At 44.2% G+C, this 26,054-nt stretch overlaps 2 protein-coding genes and 1 long non-coding RNA gene across 8 annotated transcripts in view; 2 read left to right on the forward strand and 1 right to left on the reverse strand.

Moving 5' to 3' along the window:
* Positions 1 to 15,828, forward strand: part of TMEM225B (transmembrane protein 225B) — a 33,299-nt gene extending 17,471 nt beyond the window's left edge. The window contains exons 3-10 of one of the 5 annotated variants that reach the window (XM_058710490.1): positions 3,034 to 3,217; positions 5,085 to 5,197; positions 5,317 to 5,395; positions 6,796 to 7,006; positions 8,455 to 8,671; positions 9,090 to 9,232; positions 9,484 to 9,621; positions 15,479 to 15,828. In XM_058710490.1, the coding sequence (XP_058566473.1) occupies positions 5,384 to 5,395; positions 6,796 to 7,006; positions 8,455 to 8,671; positions 9,090 to 9,232; positions 9,484 to 9,621; positions 15,479 to 15,651 (894 nt within the window). In that variant the 5' untranslated portion in view covers positions 3,034 to 3,217; positions 5,085 to 5,197; positions 5,317 to 5,383 and the 3' untranslated portion in view covers positions 15,652 to 15,828. Of the gene's footprint in view, positions 1 to 2,552; positions 2,769 to 3,033; positions 3,218 to 5,084; positions 5,198 to 5,316; positions 5,396 to 6,795; positions 7,007 to 8,454; positions 8,672 to 9,089; positions 9,233 to 9,483; positions 9,622 to 15,478 lie in introns of those variants that run through there. The other 4 variants (XM_058710491.1, XM_058710489.1, XM_058710492.1 and 1 more) reach the window with 4 other exon arrangements.
* LOC131500912 (uncharacterized) lies at positions 10,294 to 26,019 on the reverse strand. 2 transcript variants are annotated; one of them, XR_009256527.1, is made up of 4 exons: positions 25,897 to 26,019; positions 22,307 to 22,449; positions 16,752 to 16,833; positions 10,294 to 10,536 (listed from the first exon to the last, which is right to left on the reverse strand). It is a non-coding gene; the product is annotated as an uncharacterized LOC131500912 (long non-coding RNA). The 2 variants fall into 2 exon arrangements; XR_009256526.1 differs by lacking the exon at positions 25,897 to 26,019 and adding an exon at positions 25,717 to 25,854.
* The window catches only part of ZSCAN25 (zinc finger and SCAN domain containing 25), a 93,001-nt gene continuing 92,807 nt past the window's right edge, over positions 25,861 to 26,054 (forward strand). Inside the window, exon 1 of the mRNA XM_058710478.1 lies at positions 25,861 to 25,971. The gene's annotated coding sequence lies outside the window, so the exon portion shown is untranslated. The remainder of the gene's footprint in view (positions 25,972 to 26,054) is intronic.

Consider the following 26,054-nt stretch of genomic DNA (forward strand, 5'->3'; position numbering starts at 1 on the left):
AACCTGGGAAAATATGAAAATGCTTCCAGAGGAGGCTATAACCTAAGCCTGTGCACACATTCTAAAATCTCCAGTCCTGGAGGGGGCTGGCCTGGTAGTCCTTAGCCATGCTGTGGGCGCAGCCTTGGGCTCCCCTGAATGAGAGGTTCTTCCTGTGCTCTGTTAGAGGATGGAATCTGGGAAAGGGAAGATAGTAAGAGGAAGAGGAATTTTGGCATTGGCGCCCAAATATGGCTGCTTTAATTTACCAGAGGCCTCTCATGGCCCTTAGGATGTAACTCTACAAGACCCTTCACGTCTCTGCTCTGCCTATTGACGTCTTCAGTTCTCTGGGGGCCGCTCCTTCCAGTCATTTTGAAATTTGTTGGGTCCTTGAACACAGTATTTTTTCAAATGTAGGTCAAAGCAACTAGTGGGTCATAAAATTAATTTATTGGAGTGAGTTGCAACCAGCACTGAGGGTAAAAGAAAAAAGTAAGCATGACTGGACTGGGATAGAAAGCATTTGTGTGCATTGCACGTAGCTAAGGGAAGTGAGATTTTTCCATGTGCACATGTACACATATGTGCCATGTATAGTAGTTCTTGCTGAAGAGCAGGTGAAAATCTTTGCACAATGCAATCCCCTTTTGGGGATAAGATTCCATGTAGATCCTGCCTCCTTGCAGGTCTTCCCTTGGGCTGAATTGTCCTCTGCTATCCCTGTAGTGTGCTATCCATCCTTTGTGTACTGAGCACATTTTTTTAAAAAGTTATTTATTCAGGTACCGGTCTCTGTGCTAGATGGCAAGTTCTGCGAGGGCAAGGACTGTACACACAGAACATTGAACGTCGTATCTGTCATTAGAGAAAGCACTTTGATGCTGCGTGGCTGAGTACTTTAGGTTACTGCTGTGGATATGTTCTTAGCCAAGTTTCTTTTTATTTTTTCCAGTTTTTTTATCTGAGAGATTTCAATATATGGAAAAGTTGAAAAATGGTATAAATGAACACGCTATATATCCTCTATGTAGATAAGTAATTATTATCACTTGTCCATACCTACTTTCTATCCATATAATTTTTTTTCTGAATTATTTGAGAGCACGCATGGACATAACCTTCACCCCTAAGTAGCATGGCATGCTTCTCCTACAAGTAAGGTTAGTCTCCTACATAATCGCATCACTTTTAACATGCTTAAGAAAAAGAATTTAATTTCCTAATAACATCTAAAATGCAGTCTATATTCAGACTTTCCCCAGTTGTCCCAAGAATGTGTTTTATAGCAATTTTATTTCTAATCAGAAAAAAAAAAAAAACACCCAGGGTCACATTGCATTTGGCTTTATGTCTCTTTAGTTTCTTTTAATCTAGAATAGTTCCTCTGCTTTTGTTTGTTCATTTGTTTGTGACAATGACTTTTGGAGGAGTCCAGAACAGTTATCCTTTAGAATTTTTCACAGAATTGGTTCCTGTTGTCCTGTGGTGGTATTTAACTTCCCTCCACCCCCCTGTATTTCCTCTAAACTGGAATGAGGTTTAGAGGCTTGATTAAACATTTTTGGCAAGAAAACCTCATAGGTCATGTCTCCATACTGTAATGCCCCCGTAGGCAACCGACGTCGTATTATCCCACCCTAAGTCGTGCCGTTTATTCACCTGTTTCAGGTAGTGACTGCCAGATCTCTGCTACGTAAACGTATGTTTTCCTTTTGCAACTAGTAATTTGTAAGGACGATAAACTCTAGCACCATGCAAATAATGTATTCCCCTACAGCCTAATGTTTTTAGCAACTATCCATGATCTTCTGGGCAAGTTCTTAACCCGAGACTTTATTCATTTTCGGTATGAGGATAATAATCCCTGTCATTTGGGTTTACTGTGTAATGAGATTCAAAAGTATAACATAACAGTGCACGTGAAAATGCTGCCCTGGTCTGCCATGATTTCTCCCTTCTTCTGAAGACACCATTCCTCTTCCTTTAAGAAAGTTTTTATGTTGATCCAGATATGTAATCCACATTGCTGACTTCTCAGTGACCCTGTCTGCCTGGCCACTGTGAAGCACAGTTGACTTATCTTCTCTGGCCAGAGTGGAATGAGCATGTGACTTGAGCTAATCAGAATGCTTACTTGGGAAATTTTGAAACAAGGAGAGGGTGAGAATAGGGTGAGGAAAACCTTCTTTTCCTCCAGGATGACTAAATGTGAAGACTGGAGTCTGGAAGTGAATTGTTTCCCCTGCCACCTGGAGAATGAAAACCTATCTATCGGGTGGAGGAGATCAGAGTTATCTGTCTGAGATGAGGGCAGAAGGTTGTGGGAAGGGGGAGGGTCTTCCTGGCCTAGCTCTGGTCCTGCCAGCTGGACCTCTGCCCCGAGCCAGCTAAGCCTGTGGAGGCTGTCTCCGGTGAACATTTACAAATTGGGTTCTGAAACTTTGAGAGATACAATCCTGAGCAGTATAGGGGCCTGTCACATGCCTCTCACGTGATAGGTGACTGGGTGAATTAGTGGCCAATCCCATCTTGGTTTTGAATATGTCAGGGCCAGAGGAGAGGTGAGCAGGTGCCAGACATGATACTGGCTTTTAAACATCTTAGAGTTACAAATGCATTTCCTTGGTGAAAGCAGACTCAAAGTGGGGCGGAGTGGGGGTTGTGTGTGGTGCTGCTGGTGGTTTATCCAGCTCTAAGTGTGGCCACCCCCTACCTGTCTCCCAAAGCCGGAAGTTAGTCCTGCCCTCTCTGAAGAGTCTTCCCCCAGGTTGAAACCAGCCGCCAGGGTGAGAAGTGTAGCCAGCCTTCTTAGGGGAGGGCAGAGAAGGGGAGAGGGATGGAGGGGCCGGGAGGCCTGAGGGTGATCAGGCCCATGCACAGGACAAAGGCTTGGGAGGCTGCAGGAGTGGGGTGATCAGGGATGAGGGTCTTGGAGAAGGGGAATGAACTGGCAGGCTCCTGAGGAGTCAGGGGGGCTTGTCATTGGACGGGTCATTGGACCCTTTTAGCCCTCCAACAAGAGGAGTTACTATTATTATTCCCACTTCACAGACGAGAAAACTGACACCCAAGAAGAAGTAAATTACCCAAGGACACCCTGCTGGTAATGGCAGAGCTGGAATTCGAATTCAGATCTGCCCGGCTCGAGATCACTTCCACCCCGTTTGGCGCACGGGTGCGCGAGGTCCGTTCTGCAAACAGCTCCGGAGGTCAGGTACCCCGGGCCGAGGGCCAGGTGAGTGGACAGGTGAGGCTGCAGGGCCGATGAGCCCCCACGCTCCGCCCCAGGACCCCGCGGGCTCCGTGGGCTCTGTCAGGAGAGGGCGCATTCTTGCTCCCGCCTCCGGGCCAACGGAAGCTCTGGACAGAGGGACAAGCTTTGGGCCAAAGGGTTGGATGAGGGGCTGGCCTAGAGGGAAGCCCTGCCCTAGAGACCCGGAAACCCCCCCCCCCCCCCCCCCCGAAGGTGCCCCAGGAGGGAGGAGAGACCACCCGGGAGGGAGCGGCAAGGTGGGCCCAAGGATTGGGGGCGTGGAGAGGGCCCCCAACACCCCTCCCACTGCCGCCTTCAGGCCACCCCCCAGGCTTTTGCGACCCACTGCGGTGGCGGGGCTGGGGGGATGATCAGAGGTGGCAGGGGTGGGGGGATGATCAGATCTGGGTCCATCGTTGTTTCCGGAAAATGTCACTGTGGCTTTGGGGCAAGGGAAGGGCCCAGGAGGCTTTTCAGCAGGAAGGAACCTCAGACCAAACCCGGATCAATTTGCTGCCTAAGTTGCCACTAATGACTGGTGGGAAAAGGGAGGGAGTGAGGCACCCTGTGACCCTGACAGGTACCCCCACCATTCCAACCCAGATGTACTTTATGTTACCCACCTCATTCATTCCCTAGCGCGGGTCCCAGCTGACCCCGGGGTTGCACGGCCTGGAGGGGGGGGGGGGGGAGCGGGGACAGGGGTGCATTCTGGCTGCTGCAGGGTAGCTCAGAACTGTCCCAGAGGGAGCCCAGAGTGAGAAGCCTCCGCACAAGCCCTGGTTCCCAGATGCCAGTCCTCCAGGCTCCACGTAGCTAGCAGCTCTTTTACTTTCCAGTGTCACAGATCCTTTTTAAAAAAATAGTTAAGGGGCGCCTGGGTGGCGCAGTCGGTTAAGCGTCCGACTTCAGCCAGGTCACGATCTCGCGGTCCGTGAGTTCGAGCCCCGCGTCAGGCTCTGGGCTGATGGCTCGGAGCCTGGAGCCTGTTTCCGCTTCTGTGCCTCCCTCTCTCTCTGCCCCTCCCCCGTTCATGCTCTGTCTCTCTCTGTCCCAAAAATAAAAAAAAAAATAAAAAAAAAAAAATAGTTAAAACACTCTGTGTAATAGTAGCTGACAGTTGTTTTTGTTTTATTTTGAATGTTTTTGGCAAAATAAAAAGTTGGCAGTTCTTTTTTTTTATTTTTTTATTTTTATTTTATTTTATTTTTTTATGTTTTATTTATTTTTTTATTTTTTAATATATGAAATTTACTGTCAAATTGGTTTCCATACAACACCCAGTGCTCATCCCAAAAGGTGCCCTCCTCAATACCCATCACCCACCCTGCCCTCCCTCCCTCCCCCCATCAACCCTCAGTTTGTTCTCAGTTTTTAACAGTCTCTTATGCTTTGGCTCTCTCCCACTCTAACCTCTTTTTTTTTTTTTTTTTCCTTCCCCTCCCCCATGGATTTCTGTTACGTTTCTCAGGATCCACATAAGAGTGAAAACATATGGTATCTGTCTTTCTCTGTATGGCTTATTTCACTTAGCATCACACTCTCCAGTTCCATCCACGTTGCTACAAAAGAAAAGTTGGCAGTTCTAAATCGCGCCCCCCCCCTCCCCTTCACTCTCCCTTTCTCACACATGCAAATGAGCTTACCTAGTAGGAAGAATTCACTGGCCACTAAACTCCAAACTAAACTGCTGGCCTGGTCAGCTGAGGTGGGAGAGGCAGCCATGTGGGATTCTGGTCCTTGCCCCAGGGCTGGCTGACTGTGGGATTCTGGACCAGTGGTGGGTCTTTCTCTCCTGCTCTGTTTCAACACTACAAAAGGATGTACAAATCCCCTGTCATATTAACAGGTCTATGGTCCTTCGAGTCTGGCCTAGATCAATGCACCCCACAAGTTGTATATCTGTGGGGCGCAGTCATCCAGGCCCAGTGCTAAGAGCTGTTCCGAAGGTCCTTCTCACTGGTGAGCAGCCGGACAGGGGGGAAGATAGGACTGGGGTATGCCTGGCCCTGAAGTAAGCCAGGCAGGGGAGAGGAAAGCATTGCACCTTGTGACGTGTTTTTGTGTCTCTCACCCCGTAGTTACCAAGAGCCTGCAAGTTCCTGTCTGTTTTCATCCCTGAATCACCCCCATTGGCCTAAGCTGGTCATGGGGCGTCCAGTAAGTGTGGAGGGAATGGATAGTGGCTGATGGCTGGGAGGGCTGTGTGTAGTGGCCAGGACCAGGCTGAGCTTCACAGGAGAGTTGGGCTTTGAGGAGGAAAGTGGGGAAGGAGGCTGGAGGAGTTGGGGATGGCTCTGGTATTCCAGGAGTGGAGGGAGACCTGTGGGCATGGGGCAGGAACAGTGTGGGTGTGGGGACTTTCAGAGAGGAAGCCTGGGAGGACAAGGAAGGCGGATGAGATGGGGACATGGAGACAGGGAGAGGCCGGCACACGCTCCATGCCAGCATGTGGTGATGGAGAATGGCTGAAATGGGGAAAACACGAAGGGCGGTTTTAGACAAATTGAGGTTGCGGGGGGGGGGGGGGGCAGGGGGCAGGCAGGACACAGACCATTGAAAGACAATGTCCAGTGTCCTCCGTCCCACCCAGAGCAGGGGGGGTCAAGATGTAGCTATGACTTATACCGGACAGTTTTAGAGCTGGGACTGCTCTCCGGGCCAACCGACTCCCATCATTTGAGAGCAAAGGAGACTGGGGCCCTGAAGTTCAAGTGACTCATCAGTGAGGCCTGGAGGGTGGAGGGAGCGTCTAAAGGGGAGCTTTGGAGAGAGGGAAGGATGAAGTTGTTCAGGTGGGAACAAGAAAAAGTAGTGACAGGAAGGAGGTGAAAGCACATTGGGATGTTTCCAAACCACTCTGCCAGCACTCAAAGAGCACTCTGTGTACCTGGTTATACGCAGCGTGTTTGGGTAGGAGGTGCAGGAGGGCACCCGCACTCCACCCTCTGCCATTAGGCTGGTCCTATTTGTGGTGATCAGCAGGTCCCACAGCCTTAGAGACTCTTCTTGCCCTGGCTGCAGTTTGGGGGGTCTGCATTGGAGCCTTTCCAGGTGTGGGGCCTGAGCATGGATGTTCACACAGAATGAGGACTGGAGAGAGCAACCCCTCACACTAAGGGCTTTGCACCTCAGACCCCAACCTTATTATCTCTCTCATCATCATTCTGAAATCCCCAAAGCTCTTAACTGTTAGCTGCCTGCCAAGCTTAGTGGAGAGGGTCTTTGTAGGTGGGTGGTAGTTAACAGAACTGAGCAGTGAGAACTTTAGGGTTGGAAGGGTTCGGGGATGGCCCATTCCAACATCCTCGTTTTATTGAGGTGGAAATTAGGGCTCAGAGAAGGGACCCTGCTTACCCAAGATCACCCAGTGACTTAGCGGCAAAAAAAAATGTTTTATGCATTTTTTTAGGTCTGCTGAAGAAGTCTGTGAGGCTGTAAAGTTTATCCAGGCAAGGAAATCAACATTTCCCGAGCCTCACATATGTGCTACCGTTTGTGCAGGCATCATCTCCTTCCCTGTGTTCCACTTGAGAAGCCTTCACTTTTCCCTTGAACAGGTGATACTGACTTTGGAGGACAAGGACATGAAGGGGTTCACGTGGGCCATAGCCCCAGCTTTGACCTCCCTGGGCTACCTGCTTATACTGCTGGTCTCCATCTTTCCCTTCTGGGTGCGGCTTGTAAACGAGGAGTCCCATGAAGTGTTTTTCAGTGGCCTGTTTGAGAACTGCTTCCATATCAAATGCTGGAAGCCTCGACCCTTATCAGGTAAGGAGGGATGGAGGTGGGGATGGGGCAGAGGGAGATGGGGCCAGTGTGGGCACTTTGGGTGACAGAGAGGACAGAATTTAATAAGCCCCTAAGGGCATTTTCTGAGTCTCTACTTTTGGGGTTAGAGGAAAGTAGTGGCCAGGAGAAGGTTGATAATATCAGGTTGACCACCAGGGTCAGGAGCAAATGTGTCAGCAACAAAGTTTATTTGCGGGGTAGGGCTGGCTCCATCTAGGATGGAGGGGCGGGGGTCCTGCCCTACTCTGTGAGGCTGGATTTCAGCCTCACTTGTCAAACACCTGTCCGACTGTGGGTGGCTGCTCTACAGAGAATGTGCTCAGGCCTGAGGACCACATTTCGAAGGGAATGCACAGAAATACGAGCTCAGTGGACTGTGGATGCACTCGAGGCTGTGTTTTTATAGGGGCTTGAGAGGGTCAGGGGGATGTCTGTCTTGGAAAGGAGGTGAATCTGGGGGATATAGGGGTTCTCTCCTGATAACAGAAGAGGAGAAGCCTCTTTGGGGGAAGATGGGCCACACTGTGTGAGCTCCTTGACCTGGAGTTGCTCAGCCTCGGTACTACTGACACTTTGGCTGGAAAATCTTTGTTGCGGGGCTCTCCTGTTGTTTGCAGGACAGTTAGTAGCACCCCTGCCCTATACGGCCCACTTGATGCCAGTAGCACCCCGTACCCTCAGTTGTGACAACCAACTTACCTCTTAGCATTGCCAAATATCCCCGGGATGAGGAGGTGCAAACCTGCCTTCAGTTGAAAACCATTGGTTTAGCCCAAGAGTAGATTCTAGAAGTTTAGTGATACCTTTGTCTTGGGAGTTTAGTGATACGTTTGTCTTTTTGTCCCACCCCCAGCTGTCCATCTCTGCGTGCTTAGAGGACTATAAAAACTCATATTAACGGCAGCTCTTTCTGCCCATGGGTCCTGTCCCCATGCTTTAATAAAATCATCTTTTTTTGCACCAACCCCCCCAAACAAAGAAACCCTAAAAACCTCATTTTAACATGGGTCTGAATCATGCCAATAATAGGGGAATAAATCACCCTGTCATCAAGTCCCTTGCTCTGCTATTTTGGATCTATTTCATGACTTGTGTTAACTGGGATAATTAAATAAGCATTCCCCACAGAGTTCAGAACATCTCAACCTCACAGGTTCTGATTTGCACCAGCCACTTATTTCAGTGTGACCAGTATTGATGGAGTTCTTCACATTTCCACATGCAACTTGTATCATTTATGTTGCTTACTAAAATGGCTGTTTGTCCATCTAATTTTTTTTTCCCCATACACTTCCATGTCACGGGGAACAAAATGTTTGAACCAGAGCATTCATTGTTGGGGGCAAAGCGGAGGGGTCAGAGCTGGGGTCCCAGGCCATGCTGTGGGACTGAGGGTGGTAAGCTGGTGGGGGGGCTTCTCTTTGCAGGCTCTGCGGGGCTCTGTCCCTTGTCACGGGTCAGGTGTCCAGCTGCAGCCCAGCCTCCCCTCCCCCACAGTGTACATCATTCTCGGCCGCGTTTTCCTGCTGTCCGCGGTTGTCCTGTCTTTCCTCACCACCTTCATCCTGGTGTCCTTTGCATCTCAGCTGTTTCCGAGGACCCGGAAGCACAATTTGGTGTCAGCCTTCATCAGCTTCCTCACAGGTGTGGAACAGGCAGGCAAGCCTTGTTGTCAGGCAGGCCTCAGCCTTGGGAAGGGGCTGGGGAGGGGCCCAAAGGCAGGGAGATGGTTGGTCTCTGTGGTGTCAGGAGAGAGAATTTTTAGGGACCCTCTCACCTGTGGCCTTCTCTAAGGCAGCCTTCCCCCCCACCCCAGATCACAGTCCCTCTCTCTGAGGCTGCACAGCACCCTGTACTTCCAGCTAGCTCCACCCTCACTATGTTGGCTTGGGGTCATTTTTCTGGGGGTCTTTTTACCATAATCTCTATCCCAGTGACTGTCATAGAATCTGACACAGAATGATAATACACAAGTGAAATATGTGAGTGAAATATAAGTGTTTGTTGGATGAATGGATGGAAGACACCATCTCTGCCCTTTGGAACCTTTTGACTTTAAAAGGCTGGCCAAGGCCCTACCCTGGGAGGCTCCCATCACATGGAGGAGGTGGAACGCTCACAGTGGGAAAATCAGGTTGAATTGCACCCAAAGCATCACACCCAGAGGGCCCCGTCTGGAGTCAGCCAATGGCACAGGCACAGAGGGTACCCGGGAAAGGGATTTCTGGTTATGGGGCCTCTGGGAGGTGAGGCACATGGGCTTTGAAATGTGTTGGGAAGGAGGGCAAGACAGGCATGTGGGGTAGAGGTTATTGACTCTGAGAGGGCACAGGTGTGGGCTGGAGAAAGGAGCCTCCATGTAGGAACCATACAGGCTGTAAGCCATGTGACTCTGATTAAGAGCAAAGGTGGGAACCATGTGAGGAGATCAAGAGTGCTTCCCTATGACCCTGCAGGGGCCAGTGCCTTCCTGGCCTTGTTGCTGCATGCCCTGGAGATCCAGAATCTGAGGATGAAGCCCAGCCCCCCCAAGTTCTCGGTGCAGTGGCCTTACTACGTTCTGGGCTTTGCCATCCTTCTGTTCATAGTGGCTGGTGAGTGTCCTGGGGCTGGTGCCCTTCTCCCTGCCCTCTGTCTGGATTCAGAAGCCATGGACACTCTAGAGCAACACTGTCCAAAACTGTGGTCACTAGCTACTTGTGGCCATTTCATTACTTAAAATGAAATAAATAGAAATTCAGTTTCTCGGCCATGCTAGCCACATTTCAGATGTTCAGTAACCACATTATTATGTGTCTAGTGGCTGCCATATTGAATGGTGCAGATGCAGATATTTCCATCGTTGCAGAAAGTTCTACTCAACAGCACTGCTCTAGAGCCTCAGCCCTATATCCCATCTTCCTCCTCTTTGACTTTGGAACCAACCTCCAGATCTCATATTCTTACAGTGTCCTGGCTCCTAAGGGTTTCTATGCATATCTCTATCTCTATCTCGGAATCTACAATCTTATTCACCTCAGTCTCGCTTCACTCTCTTATTTTATATACCATCACCGTTTAAGTCTCAATCCTATTTAATTTTGTCCTTTTTCCTAATCTTCTTCCTACTATATTAATCTGACCCATGACATAATCTGTGTTAACTTGATTTTATTATACACTGAATATATAAAAACATTTATAATATATAAGAGGTAATTAAAAATAAACTGTGCACCCATTTCCACCATATAGTTTAAGAACTAGCCATATTTTCATGGAATCCATTGTTTGTAAGTTACACCTTTATTTTATTTACCACTGAAAGAGAAAAAAGGATGCTAGGAATAATTCTAAGGTGGTATAACTTGTAAGGCACATCCTTATTTCAGAGATGTTAAGTGAAGAAAATTGACTTGTCTTCATTAATGAAATATGTTAGAATATTAAGAATCTTTGAAGTCCTGCCCCCTCAACCATGTGGCTCTTCCTAATCTTGTCCTCCTCTCTCCCCTCGGGAACCAATTATTCTGCAATTTATGATAATCATATTACTACACACATATATATCCTTAATATATTACTTAGTCTTACATGTTTTAAAACTTTGTATAATCATACTATATTTATTCCTCTGGAACTTGTTATGTTTGATCAACATTGTAACCTCCATGGTAATATGAGGAACTCTTAAGGTTCATTCATTTTTACCATCTTAAGTATTTAATTGTATAACTAAGCTTGCCTGTAGAGGGAATATGGTATTTCTCTGTGGGAGAATTTTAAGCTCACGACTCAGTTTCTTAAATGACTATAGGACTATTCAGGTATTTTATTTCCTTTTGAGTTAGTTTCAGTAATTTATATATGTCTATAAGCTTATACATTTTGTTTAAAATTTGAAATTTATTGGCATAAGTTTATTCAAAATGTTTTCTTTTTTAACTCTTTATTTTGTGATGCACCTGTAGTGATGTGCTTCTTTTTTCATACCTAATTTTCTCTTTTTTCATTGCCAATTTTGTCAGAGGTTTACCATATTTTTAGTCTTTTCAAAGAACCAGGTTTAAGCTTTCTTGAACCTTCATATTTTATGTTTGTTTTCTTTTTTTTTTTTTTTCTTTTTTTTTTTAAAAAATTTTTTTTTCAACGTTTTTTATTTATTTTTGGGACAGAGAGAGACAGAGCATGAACGGGGGAGGGGCAGAGAGAGAGGGAGACACAGAATCGGAAACAGGCTCCAGGCTCCGAGCCATCAGCCCAGAGCCCGACGCGGGGCTCGAACTCACGGACCGCGAGATCGTGACCTGGCTGAAGTCGGACGCTTAACCGACTGCGCCACCCAGGCGCCCCTTTATGTTTGTTTTCTATTGAATTAATTTTTACTTCTTATTTTGAACTTCCTTCCCTACTTCTTTTTTGCATTTATTCTGCTATTCCGTTTCCAGCTTCTTAAATCACAATCTAAACTCATGGCTTACTTCTTCTTTTCTAAGTAGACAATTAAAGCTCTAATTTCCCTGTAAGAATTGCTTTATTTGAATCTCCCATTTTCATATGTAATATTTTATGTTATTGTTCTATTTCAAACATTTTCCAGTTCCCCTTATGATATTTTGGATCCATGAAGTATTTTAAAATATACTTTTAAATTTCTAAGCATATAATTTTTTACTGTGTCTTGTGTTAATGATTTTAACTTAATTTCAGTTTGATGAGAGATCATGGTCTGTATAATCCTAATGTGTTCAGATTTATTGAGACATGTTTTATAGTCTAGTTTGAGGTCCACTTTCATGTTTTATGTTGAATACAACTTTTCACTTATAAACATTAGATCAAGCTTGTTTATTATATTGTTCAAATCTTGATTTAGAATTGTTCTGTTTTACTGGTGAATTGAACTTTTATTTAATCATTATGCCATGATCTTTTTTATTTCTAGAAATCCCTTTTGTTAAAGTCTGTTTTATCTGATATTACTCTAGCTATTTCTACATTCTTTAGGTTAGTATTTGCCTGTTATGTATCTTTTTGATCTTTTACTTATATGTAACACATAGCTTATGATTGTATTTTTTCATCTAGTCTTACAATCTTTGTTTTTTTAAATGTTTATTTTTGAGAGAGAGAGAGAATGAGAATGAGAATACAAGCGGGGGAGGGGCAGAGAGAAGGGGAGACACAGAAGCCGAAGCAGGCTCCAGGCTCTGAGCTCTCAGTACAGAGCCTGACTCAGGGCTCAATCTCACGAACTGTGAGATGATGACCTGAGCCAAAGTCGGGCACTTAATCCACTGAGCCACCTAGGCTCCCCCTACGCTCTTTGTCTTTTAACTGGAGCATTTATTATTGACTGACATTTATTATGACTACTGATACGTTGATCCTTTTTTTTTTTTGAAGTTTATTTTATTTATTTTGAGAGAGAGAGAGAGAGTGAGAGTGGGAGAGGGGCAGAGAGAGAGGAAGACAGAGAATCCCAAGCAGGCTCCACACTGCCAGTGCAGATCCCAACGTGGGGCTCGATCTCAAGAACTGTGAGATTATGACCTCAGCCAATATCAAGAGTCGGACACCTGATTGACTGAGCCACCCAGGTGCCCCATATTTGTATTTTTTCTACCACCTTACCTCTTGCTTTCAATTTTTTCTGCTCCCCAGTCCCACCTCTCTTGCCTTGCTTCTAATTGATTGACTTTTATCTATACATTTCTCATTATATCCTCCCCCTCTTTAGTTTGGAAGTTATGGAATCTATTTGTATTCTTGTAGTAGTTACTCTTGACATTTTAATACGTTTACTTAACAAAGTTGGAAGTTCATCAACACATTTATTTTCTTCATAAGTAATACAAGGTACTTCCCTCCTAATTTATATGCTATTTTGCACAATGTTTTAGTTTCTTCTGTTTTCTTTTTAGTTCTATATATTTGACAGTATTGTTACTTTATGCATTTAATATTTATTTGTTTAAATTTACCCACATATTTATCAGTTTAGATGCTCATCAAACCTCAGACCTTCTGTCTAAGGACCCTCTGTCCTTCTGCCTGAAATACATCCTTTAAAATGTGTTTTAGTGAGGTTCAGTTAGAGATACACTTTCTCTCATATTTTGTTTGTATGAAATTATCTTCCTTTCATTTTTGTTCACTAAAATTAATTTTGCCATACTTACATTTTTTTAGATAGTATTTTTTTAAGTTTATTTATTTTGAGAGAGAGAGAGAGAATATCCCACTCTCAAACTCACGAACTGCGAAATCATGACCTGAGCCCAATCAAGATGCTTAACCAACTGAGCCACCCAGGCGGCCTGCTGTACTTACATTTTTAAGTTGACAGTATTCTCACAGCATTCAAGATATTCTGTTATTACTTTACCACTTCCATTGTTGTTGTTAAGCTGACTCTGTAAAAATATCATTCTTTTGGGACACTTGGGTGGCTCAGTCGGTTGAGTGTCAGACTTTGGCTCAGGTCATGATCTCGAGGTTCGTGAGTTCGAGCCCCGCATCAGGCTGTCTGCTGTCAGTGCAGAGTATGCTCGGATCCTGTGTCTCCCTCTCTCTCTGCCCTTCCCCCACTCTCTCGCATGCTCTCTCTCTCTCTCTGTCAAAAATAAATAAACATTTAAACAATATATCATTAAAAAAAATTTTTAATGTTTGTTTATTTTTGAGAGAGAGAGAGAGAGAGAGAGAGAGCACAAGTTGGGGAGGGGCAGAGAGAGAGGAAGACACAGAATTTGAAGCGGGCTCCAGGCCCCACACCGTTAGCACAGAGCCCAGCGTGGGGCTCGAACTCATGAACTGTGAGATCATGACCTGAGCCGAAGTCAGAGGCTCAACTGACTGAGCCACCCAGGCACCCCTATATCATTCTTTTTGAGGCACTCTTTGTTTTCTGTAAGGCTTTCTTGGGCATTTTGCAGAGTGTAGATATTTGTGTTATGATTTGTGGTGTGAACTGAGTCTGAGGAGTAATGTCTTTCAGAATTTCTCAAATATTTTTATCTTCTTTCTATATTCTTTCTCTCTTTTCCAGGAAGACGTATGTTAGACTTTGTTACTGTATCCTGTGTGTGTGTCTCTCTCTCTTGCTTTCCATTTCTTTGCTTTTTTTTCCCCCCTTCTATCTCTTTGTCTTTCTGGGCTGTATTCTGAATAACTTATATAGATGTATCTTCAATTTAATCCATTCACTTTTTAGCTGTGTCTGATCTGCTATTTAACTTATCCATTAATTATTTTAGTCAATCTGTTTTTATAACCAGAAGTTATATTTTTCCTTAATTCTTGTTATTTTTATACTCTTTTCTCTACTTATATTTTTAATCTATTCTATAAATATATTTTTATTATACATGTTAAACATACTTTACATTCTGTGTCTTATAAGTTTAACAACTGAAATACAAGTCTCTGTCTGTTGGCTGCTGTTTTTGCAGGCTTTTGCTTATGGCATCTTATTTCTTGGTACAGTTGTGATTTTTGACTGTGAATTATTTTCCTTGAAAAAAAATATTTTTTGGTGGAAATCCTTTGAAGCCTGTATATAAAGTATTTTATCAAAAAGGGATCTGCATTTGTTTCTGCTTGGTGCTTATATGCACAACTAGCCTAGAATCACATAGGTATTGTGTAGTTGCAGATCCATATAACAGCTAGCCTCTGTTTATGAGTTCTTAGTCAATCTTGGTAACTTCAAAGTTCTAGCTTTGTAGACCCTTGTTAGATTCATCTTGAGTAGGCCCTGGGCTTTTCCTCTCATTTTCTGTGTCCCAAAAGGCCCGCAGAATGGAAACTCAGGGTCACCGGAGTTGAGTGTATGTCTCCAAGGTGAAGGCTAATTGTGTGCTTGCTTAACTCTCTAGGTTCCTGTTTTCACTAGGGTTTTGTTTCTAAGAATGCCTTACTCTGATGCCAGTTCGCTGATATATTTACAAATTAGTTTTTGAAGAAAAATCTTATTTAGAATTTTTGTCATTTTTAGTGGGAGGGTATGTAGTCTGCTATATTGCTGAAAATAGAAGTTGTCCTTTATCTGAGTCTTAACCTTAATACAGCATTTACTGTTCACTCAAGATACCTCTATTTGTTTTATGACATCAATTCTCTTCTTCCATTTTACTTTACTGAGGGTCTTGAGTTGCATCAAAAAGCCTGGGCTTTATGTTTGACCTTCCTCTCTTAAACCTCTTTTTCTTGCCTATTAATAGTTAGACAGTTGCTAAGATGCCTTCCAACACTGGCTGTGGTTCTGTGAGTTTATCCATCTATTTGTATGCCTTGTCTTGTGATGGGTCCTGTTTTCCCATCTATCTCTGTAATTCTCTACATCGGAGGGGAGAACTAGGGAAGGTGGGTGCAGACCAGAAGGGGTCACACATTAAAGGAGGGAGTGCCTGACCTCTAGGGCACGGAGAGCTCAACTCAACTCTGACCTGAACTTTCGCTGTCACCCAGGTGCCATCTGCCTCTTTCAAGAAGCAGCCTGCCTTCGCTGCCGTTTGTTGCCCAATTCCCAGAGTATCCAGGAGACCCAAGGGGTCATACACCTGGAGAATATGGAGAGTCTGGGAGGAGACCTGAGCTCAATACAAAAGGAGACACTGCTGAAGGAAGAAACAATTATCTAGTCCAGGAGAGCGTCCTCACTCACTGTGTGAGTGCGTGTGTGGAGGCGTAAGTGGCAACCAGTTTCTGCTGCTTTTGGTGAGCTTCCTGAGTGTCAGATCCATGTTCCACTTCCCCACACTCACAGTGATTCTGTCTTGCTTGTATTTGCAATTCTTTAAAACATTTTTTTGAATTTTTCTGAGTTTCCTGAGTGGTTTTTTTTTGGGGGGGGGGTGGGGAGGCAAGTGTTTTCAATAAAAGGACTACTGTCTTTTAATCCATACCAGCTTGGAGGACAGGAAGGGAGGAAGGAATATTACAAAATGGTCAAGTGAAGTCAGCTTTTGTAAAACAAAAACAAAACAACAAAAGCAAAAACAACAGAAGGTGTTTGAGTTAGTGACATTAATAAGAAAAAAGTGATGTCCCCAGACAAAGATGGGACTCAGTGCAGGAAACTTCCTAAGTCTGTGTTAGAGGGAAGGGCTGGGAGTGGTTAAAGGGTGAACGCTTCTCAGGATTGAGCTCCCAGATCTGGAAGTCTGAGCCTAATGGGTCTGTGCTCTGGAGGAAGCACAGGCAAGTTAGCCAACCAATGTATGGGTGTTGCCTCCTCTCACTAGAGCCTGAGACCTCCTGAGGGCATCTCTAACGTGTCCCCTTTATGGTCCTCCTGGTGCTTACAGAATGGGGAGCTCTTAGCTCCCTGGTGTAGCTGGTAAGTACAAATGCCTTAGGACAATGAAGGGGATAGAACAGTGATCCAAGTCCTCTGCTGGCTTCATACCCATTTTTCATCTGAACAGTACCAATCAGCAACGCCTTCCCACTTTGCTCTCTAAAGAACACAGATATGGGAAAAGCTCTTGCAACTTAAGCAGTGCAACTTCAGAAACAAGTATGGGGAGCCGTGTATCTGGAGGGGCATGTGGTGGGCAAGGCTAGAGTCAAGTGGGCTTTGCTGTGACTGTTAGCCAGTGGCCATTAAAGGTGGACCTTGTGCCATGCACCACAGGGGCTAGTTCCTGTTCTCCAGAGGCTCACACCCCAGCAGAGAAGCCAAGACATACACACCAGAAAAATAGCCACTTAATGTTTTAGATTGTTTTTAGTTTCTTACCACATTTCTCTCCAAAAGGTATCTTGAGAGTTTCTTGCAGGGATATGGTGACAGCCTAGTTCTAGTCTGCCCACTTTTCCTCCTAGAAAACAACCCAAAAACCCATACAGGAACTATAATTATCAGTGAAACTAGGAACAGAGAAAACTTACAAACTCTAAAATATGTAATTGCAGCCCAAAGCACTAAGCCAGCAGAACCAGTATGGGAAGCTACAGCTGGGAGACCAGCATGGTGAGCAAGGGGGAGTGGGTCAGAGAATACACAGAGGCCCTAGTGGTGGCAAGCTAAAAAAGCCACTAGCAAATATGAACCTTCAGATTTCTGAGAAGGACCCACCTTGAGAGGAAATGGCTATGAATAGGATAGGGAAGCAACAGGGTGGGGCACATGTGCGGGGTGGGCAGAGAAGGCACAGAAAGTGCCTGGGAGTCTATCAAAGGAAATTTTTAAGGAAGCACCACTATTTATTTATTTATTTATTTATTTATTTATTTATTATTTATTTTTAACCTTTATTTATTATTGAGAGACTGCGAGACACAGAGAGTGAGCAGGGGAGGGGCAGAGACAGGGGTAGACACAGAATCTGAAGCAGTCTCCAGGCTCTGAGCTGTCAGCACCGAGCCTGACGCGTGGCTCAAACTCACAAACCATGAGATCATGATCTGAGCTGAAGTCAGAGGCTTAACTAACTGAGCCACCCAGGCACCCCAGGAAGCACCGCTTTTTAAAAAGAGAGACCACCTGGGAAGGTGGATGACAGTGTCTCTTGGTAGTGTTGGAGAATGGAAGGAAGGAAAGAGAGTGTAGTATGATCCCTCTGAACCAAGTTAGGATGTAAGAATCCGAGGAATCTTGGCTACATAGGGAACTATATATTAAAGAAAGCATCCTTCCATGTAGCAGTGGAAGAATCCTCACACTGAGAAGTGGGGAACACTCTGCTTCTCTGAGTCCCCTTCCACAGGGTACTCCTGCAAATAGCTGGCCCAGGAAAATCAAACTCATTCAAATAAAAGAGTGAAACAGCAACATCAATACAAAGGTATTATTATTTAAAAAAAAAAAAGCACAAAGAAGGGGCACCTGGGTGGCTCAGTTGGGTAAGCATCCGACTTCAACTGTGATCTCACAGTTGGTGGGTTTGAGCCCTGTGTCGGGCTCTGTGCTGACAGCTCAGAGCCTGGAGCCTGCTTTGGATTCTGTGTCTCCCTTTCTCTCTGCCCCTCTCCTCCTCTCTCTCTCTCAAAAATAAATAAACATTAAAAAAAAATTTTTTAAAGCAGAGAAGTAAAAGTCTGGATATGAAGAAAACTCACCAGAAGTGTTGCCACAAAGTAGAGGAAAATTATAACACAATATTCCGAGATAAATGTAAACATTTAATGAAACAATTGCAGCTAGGGGGAATCAGAATTATAGGAACTCAGAGAAGAACATTCTGAGAACACAAGGTGAGAGACAGATAACAAGGGAATATGAGAGGAGAATGGAGAGAATTCAAGAAAGAACTGGAAAAGGGAAGGAAGACTAACTTAGAAGAAGCACCAGAGAGAGGAGATACTAGAACAGTAAGAGGCGTAAAGCATAAGGGTAGTAACAGTGAAGAAAATGAAATAAAGAAATGAAAAGGTTTAGCGAGAATGTGGAAGCAATGAAAGACAGATAAAGGAGATCCAAGATATGTAAAATTGGAGTCCCTGAGGAAAAACTGAAATAAAGGGACAAAACAAATATTTAAAATGAAAATTCAAGAAAATGTTTCTGAAGTAGATTTCCTTTCTATTGAAAAGTAGTTGGGGCGCCTGGGTGGCGCAGTCGGTTAAGCGTCCGACTTCAGCCAGGTCACGATCTCGCGGTCCGTGAGTTCGAGCCCCGCATCAGGCTCTGGGCCGATGGCTCGGAGCCTGGAGCCTGTTTCCGATTCTGTGTCTCCCTCTCTCTCTGCCCCTCCCCCGTTCATGCTCTGTCTCTCTCTGTCCCAAAAAAAAAAAAAAAAAAAAAAAAAAAAACGTTGAAAAGTAGTAACAGTTACCTGGGACAACTGATACAAAATGATCAATTCCTTCCATGATGGCGCTGTGCTTTGTTGTTTTGTTTTTTATTGAAATACACAGTTTTTCTGGAACAAAGTGCGGCCCCATCACGGAAGACCTGGAGAGTTTTTACTTCCTTTACCCACAAACACTGGCATATGATACAAAATGTGCAAAAATGTGAATCAGAGAAAAAAATAACCAATAACCAATAGAAGCAGATGCCATGATTATCCAAACATTGGGGTTAGTGGACACAAACTTTAAAATAGCTATTATTAATAAGTTAAAGAAATTAGAAGGAGAAAAAGCACAGAATTTTCAAAAAACAGAGAAAACTACCGAGATGCCATTTCTCCCTATGAGATTTGCAAAAGTCAAAATTTTGAGACAACACATTGTTTTGGCTATGCTGTGGGGATAATGGGCACTGGCACATGATGTGGGTGGAATGACAAAAATGGCATGATCCCAGCTGAGGGGAATCTTGCAATGTCTGCAAAGCTATGGAAGCATTACTGATGTGATTTGAAGTTTGGGTTTGAGAGCGAATGGCCAGGAAAGAATTCTTGAAACTTTTTGGTGCAAATTATTTTATTATAGCACAGAGACAGGACCCAGGGGCAGAAAGAGCTGCACTGAGATTGTGAGGAGTGGCTGATTATATACTTTTTAATTAGTGGGGGTTAGGGATAGTTTAACTCTTTAAGGAATTTGGAAGCAAGGCTTTTGGGACCTTGAGGGGCTAGCTGCTGTTAAGATAAGGTTATTCTTGGGGCAGTTGGATGGCTCAGTTGGTTGAACATCTGTCTCTTGATAGGGGTTCAGGTTGTGATCTCAAGGTTGTGGGACTGAGCCCTGCAACACTCAGCATGGAGCCTGTTTGGGATTCTCTCTCTGCCCCTCCTCCCCCTGCCCCCCACCTGCTCTCATGCACAAGTGCTCTCTCTCTCTCTCTCTCTCTGTCTCTAAGTAAATAAATAAATAAACATGAAAAAAAGATATGGTTACTCTTAGTCTTAAAAAAAATTTTTTTTTAACGTTTATTTATTTTTGAGACAATGTGAGAGAGTGCAAGCAGCAGAGGGGCAGACAGAGGGAGACACAGAATCTGAAGCAGACTCCAGGCTGTGAGCTGTCAGCCCAGAACCCAATGGCGGGGCTGGAATTCAAGAACGGTGAGATCATGACCTGAGCCGAAGTCAGACGCTTAACCAACTGAGCCACTCAGGCACCCTGGTTGCTTACTCTTAGTCTTTAATAAGACATAAACATTAAGGCATTAAGGCAGCCATGAGTTCCTTGAGGAAGGTCACATTCTACGTGTCTCTGGTATCTTATCTGAGCTTCAAGCTGTAAGGAAATTTAATTTCGGCTACTTTCTCTTGCCTTTGTTCTCCTCATCAATTAGTGCTTTAACAATCTCAATTTCATGATTTATCTAACAGATAATACCTGTACACACACTTAAAACTGACATTGGTCCAGGGTTATTAATTGCTGCATATTAATTGCAATATCGAATGAGCAACTCAAATGTCCATTACTAGGGGACATGTTAAATTCTGTTACATCCACACTAGCTTTAAAAAAATGAGGATGTCTATGTATAGACATGGAACATTTTCTAGGAAATATTACATGATAAAAAACAAGGCATCTAATGTAGTTCCTTTTGTGTAAGAAAGGGGGAGACGATAGGGAAAAATATACCAATATTAGTATTTGCGAACTAATAAATCTTTAGACATGGGGGTAGATTAGGGAATGGGCTGGGAGGAGTGGGCAGAGGTAGGAGCAATAATTCTGTGTAACTTATATGATTTTGACTCTCAAATCATGTAAACGTTTTACCTATTCAAAAATTCATATTAAGTCTTAAAGGATAAGTGGGGTAATATAAGTAAAATATCCCAAACTGTCCATACCAGCACTTTGAACCCCTTAACCTTCATTTCTATAGTTAATGCAAAACATCCCTCACATTGGCCATTTTGTCTTGCTAAAGATAGGCCAGATTTAATTCTACCCATTTTTTTTTTTAATTAAAGAACTGGAGAGATGAAGTATTTACTCCAATGCCAGGCCTGACACCCCAGGTCCTCTGATGTTCATTCGGTACAGGTTTTTATTTTTTTATTTTTTAAATGTTCATTTCTGAGAGAGAGAGAGAGAGAGAGAGAGAGAGAGAGAGAGAAAGAGAGAGAGAGAGAAAGAGAGAGAGAGAGAGAGAGAGAGAGAGAGAGAGAGAGAGGGGCAGAGAGGGGGACAGAGGATCCAAAGCAGGCTCTGCGCTGACAGTGGTGAGCCCCATGTGGGGCTCCAACTGAAGGGACCCTGAGATCATTGATGAGGTTTTACGGGGTGTTGGTGGAGTTTGTGGGGTCCAGAGCCGATGGCCAAGGAAGAATTCTTGAGACGTCTTTGGTGCAAAAAAGGTGATTTTATTAAAGCACACGACAGGACCGGTGGGTAGAGGAGCTGCCCTGGGACCATGAGGAGAGACTGGTTATATATTACGGTGTTGGGGGAGGTAAAGTCCAGCGGAAGTTTCCAATGAGATTTTCATATGCTAAAGAAGACTCCCAGGACACTGTGGCCCAGGTATTGTCAATCTAAGGTTGTTTTTCCCTCTAGCAAAACATTAGCATTAAGATAGTAGGGAGTTCCTGGAGAAACATTTTACTCTGCCAGCCTCAAGTATTTGTAATGGGCTGCAGGTTATAAGGAAATTTAATTTTATCTGCCATTTCCTTTTGCCTTTGTTTCCCACATCAATCATGACCTGAGCTGAAGTCAGAGGCTTGACTGACTGAACCACCCAGGCACCCAGTACAGGTTTTTAAATGTTTTATTTATTTATTTATTTATTTATTTATTTATTTATTTTTATTGAAATTTTTTTCAAGTTTATCTTAAAGTTTATTTATTTATTTAGAGTGCTCTCAGAACAGGGGCAGAGAGAGAATCCCAAGGAAGCTCAGCACTGTCAGTGCAGAGCCCAATATGGGGTTCAAACTTACGAACCATGAAATTATGACCTGAGCGGAAGCTGGACACTTAACTGATTGAGCCACGCAGGTACCCCTAAATGTTTGATTTTTAAGTAAATTCTACTGCCTCTTCTGTTTCCTTTCTGTGGTAATGACCTCCCCCCCCCCCACACACACACACCCTGCCCCACCATTTCTGTAGTTCACACCCTCATTTCTTTGGTCTTTTGTCAGATAATTTCCTTCTTCTCTGCCTCTGCCCCTCTCTCTTTCTCCCTTCCTTCTTCTCTTTCCCCTTCTTTTCTCTCAGGCCCTCACAACGCTCTCAATTCATTCAGTACCATGTTCATTGCTAGGAAAAAATGCCTTCACTTGTTATGATGAGCACTGGGTAGCGTATGTAAGTGATGAATCACTAAATTCGATGCCTGAAACCAATATTACACTATGCATTAGCTCACTAGAATTTAAATAAAAAATTGAAGAAAAGAAAGAAAGAAAAAATGCCATCATATTTACTCACCATCCCTGAAATCGGTCTTCTGTTTGACAATGCCATTTCCCTAGCAATCCCTTGGTTATATTCTGATCTCTCGGCCAGGAACATGAGGTTGGTTTCCTTTGTAGTTTTCAGACTAATGTTCTTAATTTTTCTTCAAAAATCTTCTGTTTAGATCATGGAAAAGAAAGGCCAGTGATGTAGATAAAAGCTCTTTCAAATATAAAAGATAATTATAAAACTGCAGTTATGAAAACAATTTGGCAGGTCCTGACACAGGATACAGATAGATTACAGAATAGGAGTGCGAACATAGAGACTTTATATAGGAAAAGACAGATCCTTCAATAAATGGTGTTGAGGAAAACTTCCTAGCCATTTGGAGTATGGAAGGCAAAAAACAGAAGATTTTAAAAACAGGATGAAAGAATTTGAAATATAAAACATATAATCTTTTGCAATGCATGAAGTTCATTAAGAAAGACAAATAGGAGGGGTGCCTGGATGGCTCAGTCTATTAAGCATATGACTCTTGATCTCTGCTCAGGTCATGATCTCAAGGTTCCTGAGTTCGAGCTAAGCCTGGGGCTCTCTGCATTGTCAGTACAGAGCCTGCTTGGGATGCCTCTGCTCCTCCTCTGCTCACGCACATGTGCATGCGTGCTTTCTCTCAGAATACATGAATAAATTAAAAAAAATTTTTTTTAAATAAGAAAACTGGGAAAATATTTGTAAGACATTTGAAAAAGGGCTAGGTTTCTTAATGTGCAAGAACCACATACATCAATAAGAAAGAGATAAATAACCTAACAAAAATAGAGGGAAGGATAAAAATAGCCAGTTCACAGGAAAAGAAATACAAGTAACTAATGTAGGCAGAAATAATGATTGACTTCCCTTATAATTAAGAAGTGAAAATAAAAATCGGGGCACCATTTATTTCCCTTATCAGATTGGCAAAGATGGAAAGGTTTGATAACATCCATTGTTGATGAGATTGTAGGGAAACGAACCTTATTCCCCATCATCATTGGGAATGGAAATTGGTGCAGTCTGTAAGGTAGGGTAATTCATTTGGCAACAGCCAACAAAATTCCACATGCATATAACTTTTAGACTCAGCAATTTCATGTATGGAAATTCATCCTAAGATTCATTTGCAAAAAGTGAAAGAGGAATGACATAACAATGTTCATTCTAGATTTCTGGTCAAACCTAATGCTGGAAAAAACCTAAATGTCCACCAAGAGTCTTCAGAAGTCATGGCAAATCCATGCAATGAAACACTATGCAGCTGGTAAAAAGAGCTGAGTAGATCAATATATGTAGATAAGGAAAAATAAGTTATTTAGTGAATAAAAGCAAAGTGCAGAACAGAATATAGCATGGTTCTATTTATGGAACACAAAAAGGAAAGCATTTTATGCTTAGTTTGGCTATAACATTTCTGGAAAAGTTCCTGAAACCTGCCTCATGGCCTCATCCTTGCCTCTGAGTCTTCAGTTTCTCCTTGTTGTTCTTGTTGGTTTCCATCCCTCCTTTCTGCTCAGCTTGTACTCATGGTCACTCAATGCAAACATCTCCCATCAGAACCCCCATCCTCTCATATGACAAATCCCAACATTACATTAATCCACCTGTTTGTTTTAAGCAAATTTGCCCCAGATGGCGCAAACAATTGTGTGGATTGATTCTGTCACTTGTTTTGTTTTTACCTTCACTTGGGTGTGCAGTGTTACTTGACAATCTTTCCCTTCACCTTCCAATTTTTTCTTACATCATTCCTCACAATAGATCATTGTCCCTTGCATTCTCAGCAGGTAATATCACCGAGGAAAGAGGCCAAGAATGAACTCCTTAGACACCTCTCTAGAGTAATTTTAAAACCATCTACTTCAGGGGTCAGCAAACTACAGGCTTTGTGTCATCTAGCACTGGCTGTCAGCTAAACATAGTTTTGACATTTTTACAGGATTGTAAAGATGAAGAATATGTGAAAATGTGTCCAGTAAAGCCTAGGGTAGTCACTTTCTGGTCTTTCATAGAAAAAGTTTGCTAAGCCCCAACCTAGACCATCACCCATGTTTCTTTTCTTCCCAATTAGCAGGAGCCCCTTTCTCCTCTCCACAGTTGCCCTGGAAACCTGTGATCTTATCCAATCTCCCCCTGCCTCTACCAGAATGCTCTCTTCCCTGTATCTTCTCCATGGCAAGCTGAAGAAATGTTTTTGATATCACTAGGAATAGCTCAATTTTCCCAGACAGATTGAGCCAATCAGGCAGTTTCATTTGGCCCTGAGTGGCGAGGTTGTCTCCTATCTCTCAGAAGTGAGTGCATGTTAGTGGATGGAGGCTATCTGAAACTATTTCCAAGGTGGACTGAAAATGTAATTTGTAGTATAAAAGAATCTGAGATCCTGTGAGCTCAGTTGGACTTGGCCCTGTATGTGGTATAAGGTGTGGACCCAATATTATCTCTTTCCAGATGACCAGCCTGTTGTCTGCTTTTTAAATGTCCATTTTTTTTAAGTTTATTTATTTATTTTGAGAGAGAGAGAGAGAGAGAGAGAGAGAGAGAGAGAGAGAGAACCCCAAGCAGGCTCCACACTGTCAGTGCAGAGCCCCATGTGGGACTGGGGCTTGATCTCACAAACCGTGAGATCATGACCTGAGTTAAAATCAAGAGCTGGCGCTCAAACAACTGAGCCACCCAGGTGTCCCTAAATGTCCATTCTTATCCATATATATGGCCTTTATAATTTACTGAATTATTCCATCTTCTCTCTCGTCCTCCATATCCAATCAATCCTCAAACCTTGGCAATTTTACTTCCGCAATAAGTTTCCTATCTAATCACTCCTTGCAAGCTCTAGTCACCAACTGCCCCAGGTCTGCATCATCCTCTTTTTCCTGGACTGACTTACTCAGCCTCGTTTTACCCAACAGTCGGTCCTCTCATTTTCCACTTCCTTCCTTTCTTGCTCAGTCTTTCTCCAAGGGTTCTCAGCAGCATCTTTCTAAAATCTGTCCCTTCCCGCCTTTAAACCTTTACACGGCTTCCCGTTGCCTTTAAACTGTTCTCTGAAACACCTAGTTTAACCACCTGCACTAGTGGCTAAGATGGTGTGGGAATGCCGGCAATCCCTCCACACTCGCTGGGCTCGTCGTGCTCCCTCTGCTGGGGACACTCACCTCACTTTTTGGTCCACCCTTCAAAACTGAGCTGAGTTGCCGGCTCCTCTGGCCAACTCCCTCCTCCCAACTACTCTCGGGTCGAGGCCCCTCTTCTGGGAACCTATAATATTCACTGCTTCCCTCCGTCTCCCTCTGCCCCTGCGACAAAGTACGCGAATATGCACGTGGTGACCGACGGGACTACAAAGCCCCTTGAGGGAGGCTTCGTGTCCGGTGGTATGTCTGGAGGGTCCTCCTCACCGAGAAAAAGCAGGTGCAATGGCACGGAGGCTCCTAAAGGCCTGACTGCTGCGAGCCTCCTAGGGACGAGTCAGTCCGGGCGCGCGTTCAGGCACAGCCCCAGAGGACCAGCAACCACCGAGACGCACGGACCTCCGAGAGCCCTAGAGAGGAAGCGGAAAGGGCTCTTCCCTCACGCACCTGTCTGACAGCGTCCGCGGCCCACATCCGGTCTCTGAGGGCTCTGGTCGGGTCGTCGTGGCTGAGGGGCTGAGGGTGAGAGCCGTTCTGGGGCGTCGCAGGGCTTCGCGGGGCGGCGGATGCGGCGGGTGTGGGGGCCGGCTTTCGGTGCGGCTGCG

The sequence above is a fragment of the Neofelis nebulosa genome, chromosome 18, assembly GCF_028018385.1.
Source record: "Neofelis nebulosa isolate mNeoNeb1 chromosome 18, mNeoNeb1.pri, whole genome shotgun sequence".
In the NCBI taxonomy this organism is placed as follows: domain Eukaryota; kingdom Metazoa; phylum Chordata; class Mammalia; order Carnivora; family Felidae; genus Neofelis; species Neofelis nebulosa.